This window comes from Petaurus breviceps, unplaced genomic scaffold (assembly GCF_028583685.1).
Source record: "Petaurus breviceps papuanus isolate PSGF00001 unplaced genomic scaffold, PetGlider_PUasm1.0 214, whole genome shotgun sequence".
Lineage (NCBI taxonomy): Eukaryota > Metazoa > Chordata > Mammalia > Diprotodontia > Petauridae > Petaurus > Petaurus breviceps.
In genome coordinates, this window is record NW_027185863.1 from 4,207,758 (window position 1) to 4,216,939 (window position 9,182).

The 9,182-nt window shown below is 38.4% G+C and overlaps 1 protein-coding gene across 3 annotated transcripts in view; it reads right to left on the reverse strand.

Moving 5' to 3' along the window:
- The window catches only part of UXS1 (UDP-glucuronate decarboxylase 1), a 138,282-nt gene that overhangs the window by 78,228 nt on the left and 50,872 nt on the right, over window positions 1-9,182 (reverse strand). Inside the window, exons 2-4 of one of the 3 annotated variants that reach the window (XM_069093990.1) lie at window positions 7,814-7,841; window positions 5,954-6,002; window positions 4,243-4,286 (exon numbers count right to left, since the gene is read on the reverse strand). In XM_069093990.1, coding sequence (XP_068950091.1) covers window positions 4,243-4,286; window positions 5,954-6,002; window positions 7,814-7,841 — 121 coding nt within the window. Of the gene's footprint in view, window positions 1-4,242; window positions 4,287-5,953; window positions 6,003-7,813; window positions 7,845-9,182 lie in introns of all 3 variants that reach the window. The other 2 variants (XM_069093988.1, XM_069093991.1) reach the window with 2 other exon arrangements.

The window sequence follows — 9,182 nt, forward strand, 5'->3', positions numbered from 1 at the left end:
GAAATGCATTTCTAAGGTTTCCTCCAGCTGATATTTGATGACTCAAGCTAATTGAGCCCCATCTCTTACCTTACCTCCAGGGCCTCTCCCTAACACATCAGCTAGAACTAATCCAAATCCTGCCCTCTTGGTAAGAGACTTCAATATAACACATGTGATATTCCCTCAGACACCCTAATCTCTCATTTCCTCACTTCCTGTGACCTACTCTTCCACTTTACTTCAACTACACAAAGGTTGGACCTGGGACGGAGAACCTGCGGCCTCAAGGCCATGGGTTTCCCACCCCTAGATTAGACCACGGACTCGGTCGTTGCTCACAAGTGTTCCACTTCCATGTTCATGAACTTTTATCCTTTCATCGTTCCCTCTGTGCATTACCCTAAGTGTTCTTGGTCCTCATTCAGTTCTTCCATCCCTCAGTTCTTTGCACTGGCAAAACTCTCCTGCTTTATCCTGACCACTGTTACCCAATTCAACTCTACACTACCCTGTAAGGTGTAGTCTCTTGCCCCCTTATTTTATTGTATGTTATGTCTTGCTGAGCCCCAACGATGGATTCCTTGCATTATATGCAGCCTTCACTTCACTTCACTTCATTTGCTGCTAAACAAAGTTGGAGAAAATTATTAAACTGCATTGAGTGCAATGAAAATGCATATTACATAATCTCACATGGGACCTCACTGCAGCAAGGCACTCCTTTTCACAGTCCCAGTCACCACGTTAGCTTTCCCATACCATGACCAAAACAAAATTCATTATTTTTCCTGTCTCCTCCAAATTCTCCCCTCTTTCAAACTTCACTATTACTGTGAAGGGCACTACTATCTGCTCAGTTACCCAGGCTCATAACCTCAAGGCCTGTGGATTCTACCTTCTCAACAGCTCTTGAATACATTCCATTCTCTCATCTGACTCTGGGACTGGCCCTTATCACTTTTTTTCTCGTTCAGTCGTTACAATCTTGTCTGACTCTTCATGATCTCATTTGGGGCTTTCTTCGCAAAGATATTAGAGTGTTTTGCCATTTCTTTCTCTGCCTCCTTTTACAGATGAGGAAACTGAGGAAAACAAGGTGAAGTGACTTGCCCAGGGTCACAGTGCTAGTAAGTGTCTGAGGCCACATTTGAACTCAGGTCTTCTTAACTCTAGGCTAGGCACTCTATCTGCTGTGATACCTAGCTGTTCCTTTACTCCAGGACTATGGAAATAGCTTTCTCCTTGGTCATTGTCTCCTTGGGTCCTTGTCTCAGGCCTTTCCCCATTCCAGTTCATCCTCCATTCAGCTGTCAAATTGATTTTCCTAAAGTGCAGGTCTGACCATGTCATCTGTCCATCCCATTTGATCAACTCTAACAAATATGAAATCCTCTTTTTGGAAACTTAAAGCCCTTCACAACCTGGTCCCTTCCTAACTTCTCATTCTTTTAGACTTTAACTTCCTTCACAGTACTCTAGAATCCAGGGGCCTCCTTGCGGTTTCTTGTGCATGCAATCTCCAGATTCTTTGTCTTTCCCCGGCCAAGCTCCATGCTTCCCAGCTTCCTTCAAATCTTGGTTCAACCTATAATCTACCAGAGGTCTCCAATGCTAAAGCTTCCCCTCTATTTGCTCCCATTTCCTCTGTGTATATCACATACGTATATAGCTGCTTACACATCCCTTGAGAACAGAAACCATTCTTTATCTTCCCAGTGTTTAGTACAGAACCTGGCACAGGAGCAAGCGATTAATCAATATTGCTGACGACACAATTTAGAATTAATCTAACACCTCCCACCCCTCAGCCAAAAAAGAAAAAGACAGTCACCTAGGAATGACTCAGGGCTGCTCCAGATCAAAGCTAGCTGTCCCCAAAATAAGCCATGTTTCTAGGTCTGAATAAATACTGTGATCAGCTTTAGGAATTTGCCTTGATGCCTACAAGTTCCTTTCCAAGAATACTGAGTATGATGCTGATACTAACCAAATTCAGTACTTTACTGTTTTTATCAAGGCTATTCCAGGAGTTTCCCAATTAATCTTCTTGGCCTCCTGTGTCTCCTATAAAGCAGTGCCAGATTCTTATCATTTCTACAATTATGTCACAGACATGCTCAAAAGCATTCAAAGACTACTAAATAAAGTACAAAATTCCTTAGTCCAGCACCTAAGGCCTTCCAACAATCTTGATTTTAATCCACATTTCTAGCTTTCTCTCTCACTAATTCTCACAGACTTCCAAATATGCCTTGTAATTTTCTATACTCAAGCTGTTTCTTGCATATAAACTCCTTGAGATCAGGGACCATGGTTAATTTTTCTCTGCATCCTCCCACATGGTAGGAGCTCAGTAAATATCTGTTAAAGGAATGAATCAAGATGAATATCAGTCTACAATGATGCAAGACAAGTCCAAAAGACTCATAATGGAAAATTCGATTCACAACCAGAGAAAGAACTGATGAGTCTGAATGCAAATCGAAGCATTCTATTTTTACTTTCTTTTAATTTTTTTATGTTCTTTTTATTTCCTTTTGTTCTGTTTCTTCTTCTACAACATGACTGGTATGGAAATATGCTTTATATGACTGTACATATATATCCCATATCAAATTGCCTACCATCTTAGGGAGGGAGGAAGAAAATTTGGAACTCAAAATTTTACATAGAAAATGAATGTTAAAAATTGTCTTTACGTGTAATTGGTAAAAATAAAATTCTATTTAAATGAAAAAAGAGAAAAAAAACTTTAGGAATTAAAAATAAAGATGATTATTAGTCCTTAGCTTGCCATATTCCCCTCCTCACTGAGAATTTTGCCAAGTCAGATGGACAACCCAGCAACAGCATATCTCCAAGTTGGAGATCTACTAAGTAACGATTGAGGTCAATCAATAAATCTGGTCTTCTGTTTCAGTGATGTGATTTAGCAGGTAATAGACATTCATTCCAGTCATAGCCTACAAAAGGCTCCGTTATTTAACGTGGGTGAAGAAATAGGGGATAACTTCTTTAGAGAGGAACAATTGATATGTATGGCCATTAAGGTAAAAATGAGAAAAGGAAGACTGAAATTTGAGTCATTTTTACTGAACATATATCACCCTAATATTTAAAAAATTAAAACGTTTTTTTCATGGAAGACCGCTTTCTTATAACTGACCAAAGGAAAACTCTTAGGATAGTCAGTGTTTGAAGAGAAATAATGCCCATTTTGTTTTTTCTAAGCTACATCTGTGTGTGTGTGTAATATATACATAGATATGTGTTTAAACACATGCAAACATATATCACAAACACACATAAACAAATACAATTATTTTGGACAAGACCTGCAAATTCATTAATTCAAAGGGAACTCTCATGGAAGAAATTTCTTCTACCCAGAGACTAGCATGTACTCTGCAGTTTTTAGTCTGAAGAAGGCCAGGGCTCTGACAGGTTCAATGAATTGCCGTGGCTTATGTATACCTATGTATCAAAGTATTTAAAAAGAGGTCTTCCTGACTTGGCAACCAGCCTTCTATTCATTTCTATCTATTCTACTGGGACAAATAGGTGGGGTAGTAGAATGCCAAGCCCAGAGTCAGGAAGACCTAAGTTCAAACCAGAACTTGGACATTTATTAGCTGTGTGACCCTGGATAGTCACTTAAATTCTATTTGCCTCAGTTTCCTCATCTGTAAAACAGGGATAATAATAGCACCAACCTCCCAGGACTGTTGTGGGGATCAAATGAGTTAATTATTATAAAGCTTATGCACAGTGTCTGGCACATAGGAAGTGGCACAGAAATGTTTACTATTACAATTCTTATCATCCCTCTCCCCTCCCCCACAGACACACATACCCAACAGCCTAGCAAGTTAGCTCTTTTAGCAATTCATTATTAATGATTATTATTTTGTCATTTTTCCTTGGAAAATGGAAATACCAAGACAGCACCACAAGACTGTGTGTGTGTCCATACACACACACACACACACACACACAGAAACTTACTCAAATGATTTATTTATACACACACACTTAGAGATACTTAACTATTGAGATTATACTAGATACCGTTCTAATAATTGTAAACTTGACACACACCCAATATTATTAAGTCATAATTCCACTCTTAGACTTATTTTTTTTTTCTTTTTGGAGGGGGGAAGGCAGGACAATTGGAGTTAAGTGACCTGCCTTACAGTGCTCTATTCACTGTGCCACCTAGCCGTCCCTCTTAAACTTATTCTATAGAAGTTTTCTTACCTTTTTTCCAAGTCTCTGATTTTCTCTCTCAATGGTGCAACAGCCTACAACAATAATGATAGAAATAAATTTTAAACGACTCAAGACCTTTCCCCACCCCCAAAACACACAGACTGTTCTTTTACAAGTCAGCATAATGTCTTATAGACACAACACAGAAGTTTAACATTATTTTCCACTGTTCATTTTCAGTCTGAAATCTAAATGTACTACAACTTGGATTCAGCTGTTACTCCAAACAGTTAGGGGCAGGCATATGGTGCACCTACTCCTTGAGAAGCCTGCGGCTTTGGTAGAAGATAATATCAGTATCTACCCATCTCCAGGAGCAGTGAAGGGGAGTTTCAGGTTCAAAACCGAACAGGCCGGCACCAGCCACTTTAGCTCATAAATGATCAACATTTTGTCTGTGCAAATGATTTGATTTGAGCAACTAAGAAGTCGTTGCTCCTGCATGTTCATATGTGTTGTGCTGCTAAGCATAAAATCTTGGGGTGAATCAGGACAATTCTCATGGTCTTCCAGAAATGATTTGTTTTGTACTTGTAATTCTTTTCTCTTTCCTTTTTGAGTCTCAAACCAAACTTCAAAAATATGATGCTCACCTACCCAACTTGGTCCTCATGTGAGGGAATTCTACCTATTTTTTTAAAAACAATTTTTATTTTATTTTATTTTATTTTTGCTTTTTGGAGGGCAGTTGGGGTTAAGTAACTTGCCAGGTTACATGGCTAGTTTCTTTGTGTGGGTGTTAAGTGTCTGAGGCCGGAACCGAGCTTGGGTCCTCCTGACTCAAGGGTCGGTGCTTTACTCACTGCGCCACCTAGCCACCCCTAAAAACACAATTTTTAAACAAATGTAACAATGTGAGTTTCTAGTGTCTGTATCATGTAGGCCCCTTGGCTTGTCCAAAAAGGGAAGTTAAAGAGAGTCAGCCTTGTGTTTTTTTCTCTTCTTTTCCTCCTTACCTTTATCCTTCTTCACCTCCTCTTTTTCTCTTACTTTTCCTCTCCTCCTTCCCTTCTTTCTCTCTCTATCTTTCTCCCCCTCCCTCCCCTCAATTTCTCCCACTTGCTGCCTAGGAAGGATTTCACTGAATGATGATGGATTAAATTTTTCTTGAGTTAGTTACAAAGAATAAAATATTTTAAAATCTGCACTTAAAAAAAAATTTAAAGCGGAGCTGTCATTTGTACTGTAACAGTAAGAATTAGAAAAATCTCTCCCATCTAGTTGACTATTATGACCTTTTCAGGTATGACTGGAGAAGAAGAAAAAAACAAACAAAAACTCAAATGGCATGGGCCATCAGGTCCCATCACAGTGAAGATATCAGGGCAGGTTCCAAAAAGAAACTTAAGATTTTATAGTCTGAGAACTTTATTTCAAATCCAGGCTTTGTCACTTACTTCCAAAGTGACTCTGAACAAGTCTTTTTTTTTTTTTGGGGGGGGGGGGGGAAGGCAATTGGGGTTAAGTGACTTGCCCAAAGTCACACAGGGAGTTTTTGTGTTGTGTCTGAGGCCGGATTTGAACTCAGGTCCTCCTGACTCCAGGCTCTATTCACTTGAACAAGTCTTTTAACCTCTCTTGTTTGCAGCTTTCTCACTGGTAAAATGAAACAGCATCAGATGACCTTTGAGTTCTTTTTTAACTAAAAAATAAAAAATCTATGATTTTATAATCAAAGGAATAAGGAAAGTGGACTAACCTCTTCTATCTTATTTTCAATTTTCTGTTCTCCATTTTCCTGTATAGACCTATGGAGGAGAAAGTTATAAAGCTGAGGTCAGTTGAATAATCATAATTTCAAAGAATTATTTTAGCATAAATTAAATGACAAGAGACAAATAAAATACCATGGAATTCAGACAATCTCTATACCTCTAATAGTAATTTGATTTTCTAAATAGAGGCTCTATTTACTCTAATTTACTTTTTTTTTTTTAAGCAATTGGACTTAAGTAACTTGCCCAAGGTTACAAGGCCAATTTTTTTTGTGTCGGTGTTAAGTATCTGACGCCAGAACCAATCCCGGGTCCTCCTGACTCTGGGTCAGGGCACTCTTACTCACTAATTTACAAGTTTTTAACCTAATCTAAGTAATCTCATTCCCACATTACCCCCCAAACTAAGTCTTAAATTAAAAGTTAAGTAACAAAACAGTTAAAAAAAAAAAAAGATATGCTATGGGATGCCCTTCATTACATGAAGGGTGTGGGTTCTGCATACTAGAGCTTTCTTGGGCATCCAAGACAAAATGGAGCCTTTCGAGTAGTATAACAGAGCTCCTTTACATGGGATCAGCACACACCACACCTAGACACACAGAAGCTTCTTTGTTGAAGAAACATACATATACCACAGTGGCAGAAATCAGATCAACATTTCCCCCATTTACTTCAGAAAAATCTTTTGGTCAAACAAAAAGACATCAAGAGGTAAAGAGTAAAAAAAAGAATACTCTTGTCCTTGAAGACTCAAAATATCAATTCTCATGTAACAGCCAAGGGTTATGGTAAACACCCTAACTTGAATTCAAAAATCAAGGAAGAAATATGGCAATGAGAATTTCCTTTTAACTTAAATGGCTTTCTGAGAAAATCTGGAATATAACAAAATACAGCATTTCCTCCCTAAATACACATATATGCAAGGGCATACATACATAACCACATAAGCTCTGTAAATAGCCTGCCAATTAACTAAAACACTATATCAACAGTAAAAGTGTACACAGTAATATAAACTGGATAAATAGTATTATCATTGCATATATCAAGAATTTGCTCATATAATCTGGGGCACTGACAAGATTCAATTTAAGCAATTTTAGACCTCCCTTCTCTTTTCCCTCCCCATATTCAGATTTTTTTAAAGGCCTTTTAAGTCAATGAAATGGACTTTAGGGAGAAAAAACGAAACACCTCAACTGTATTTCCCTCCTCCCTAAGCCCTTAAACACAGAATCTGTATTTTAAACATCAATTATGTTTTAAACAGTGGTAAATCTGAACACATCTTCCAAATCTTATTTCAGAAAGATGAGTAAAAATGTTACCTATTTTACAGTTACAGAAACTAAGCATTTTATATTCAGATGTAGTAATGAGAGTATGAAGTTAAGCCTGAAATATAAATAACCACAAAAAACTACCCCAGATACAAGGTTTTCCTCTTATGTTCTAGAAAGATAATCTACACTATAAACTCTTAGTTACACACTAATAGAGGATTTCATGGCCATGCACAATATAGAACAGCAGGTAATTAATACAAAAGTTCATGTCAGCTCTTGTCATCCAACCCACCCCCCTATCCCCCTTAGACTTTTTAAGAAAGCACTCATTCTGTTTCTGGTGATATATTTTTCATCCTATGTTTTGTTGAGGCTTATACTTGCTTAATTTCCCTGAGCACAAACCGATTGACGTTGGAGAAGACAACTTAAATTCTAAGAATCCCATCTAAGATCAAAAATTTCTTTTAGCAAATCCACAAAATGGTTAATGGAAAAAATAATTATATAACACAATTCCACAGCAGAGAGATATTAAAGTTAATTAATTACCTTATGTTAACAAAGTTGCCCCAAACAGCTGCTAGAAAAAAGAAAAGGAAAAAAAAATCATTAAAGTATGCAATATTTACCATTTACAGTATTGGAGAATTAAAAAAAAAATCAAATCTTCAAGAAAACCGGCCTTTAAACAAATTCACAGAGGGCTATAATATACAGTCCACTGATTAGCTACAAATTACCCTCAACATTTATTATTTACAATAAATGATATGATATCACAATATCATGACATCATAAGACTACTTAAAATTATTTATAGGAAAGGCATTATGTAATGATATAACAAACTAGATTCTTGTACATCAAATAAACCAAGGGAGGCAGTTGGTACAGCAGAGAGACTGGATTTTGGAGTCAGAGAACTTGCGTTCAAAACAAGTTCTGCCATGTAGTAGTTGAGTGAGTGACCTTGGGCATGGGAAGAGAAGGGAATAAACATCTATTAAATGCCTACAATGTCCCCGGGCACTGTGCTTAAGCCCTTTACAAATATCACCTCATTTGATAACAATCCTAAGAGATAGGTGCGGTTATTATCCCCATTTTATAACTGAGGAAACTCAGGTAGCACCAAGAAATCAGGATCATACAGCCAAGAAGTGTCTAAGCCTGGAGATTTGGACCCAGGTGTTCCCGAATCAGGGCCCAGCACTTTATGCACTGCCTCGGTCATTCTATCTCTAGTCACAGATCGTTCATCTGTAAAAATGACTGGGGTGGGCAAGATGGCCTTTAAGGTGCCTTCCTGCTCAAGATGATCTTAACTCCAATTGTAAACAGGTGAACATTTGTGACTAATGACTTATCCTGGGCAGGTGAGGGAAAAGCAAATTAGAAAAACAAACTGTTAACCCCCCACTGCCAAGGAGCTGGTAAGGAACACTTAAAAACAAGAGGAATATATCCAGAGACAGGAGGGGCCCTAGCTACCATCTACTCCCAATTCTCTCATGTTATTTAGAGGAAACTGATGCCCAGTTATATCAAACTACATACAAGCAGCAGGAATGTGGTACAGGATCTGAATCCAGACCCTAAGACTTCAGTGCCTCTGCTCACATGGTCTTTGACCTAAACAGGCAGCCTCGGTGCTCCACTGCCCTAGCTAAGAAGGGAAGGCTTTTTCTGTTAAGATGATTGATAAGGAGGCATATGCCTGGTGGAATCCAAAGGGATACAATCCAAAGATGAAATGGATGATAACATTAGCAGAAAAGGGAGCACTATGGTGGGGAGGAAGGGAGGAAGGGAGGAAGGGAGGGAGGAAGGGAGGAAGGGAGGAAGGGAGGAAGGGAGGAAGGGAGGAAGGGAGGAAGGAAGGAAGGAAGGAAGGAAGGAAGGAAGGAAGGAAGGAAGG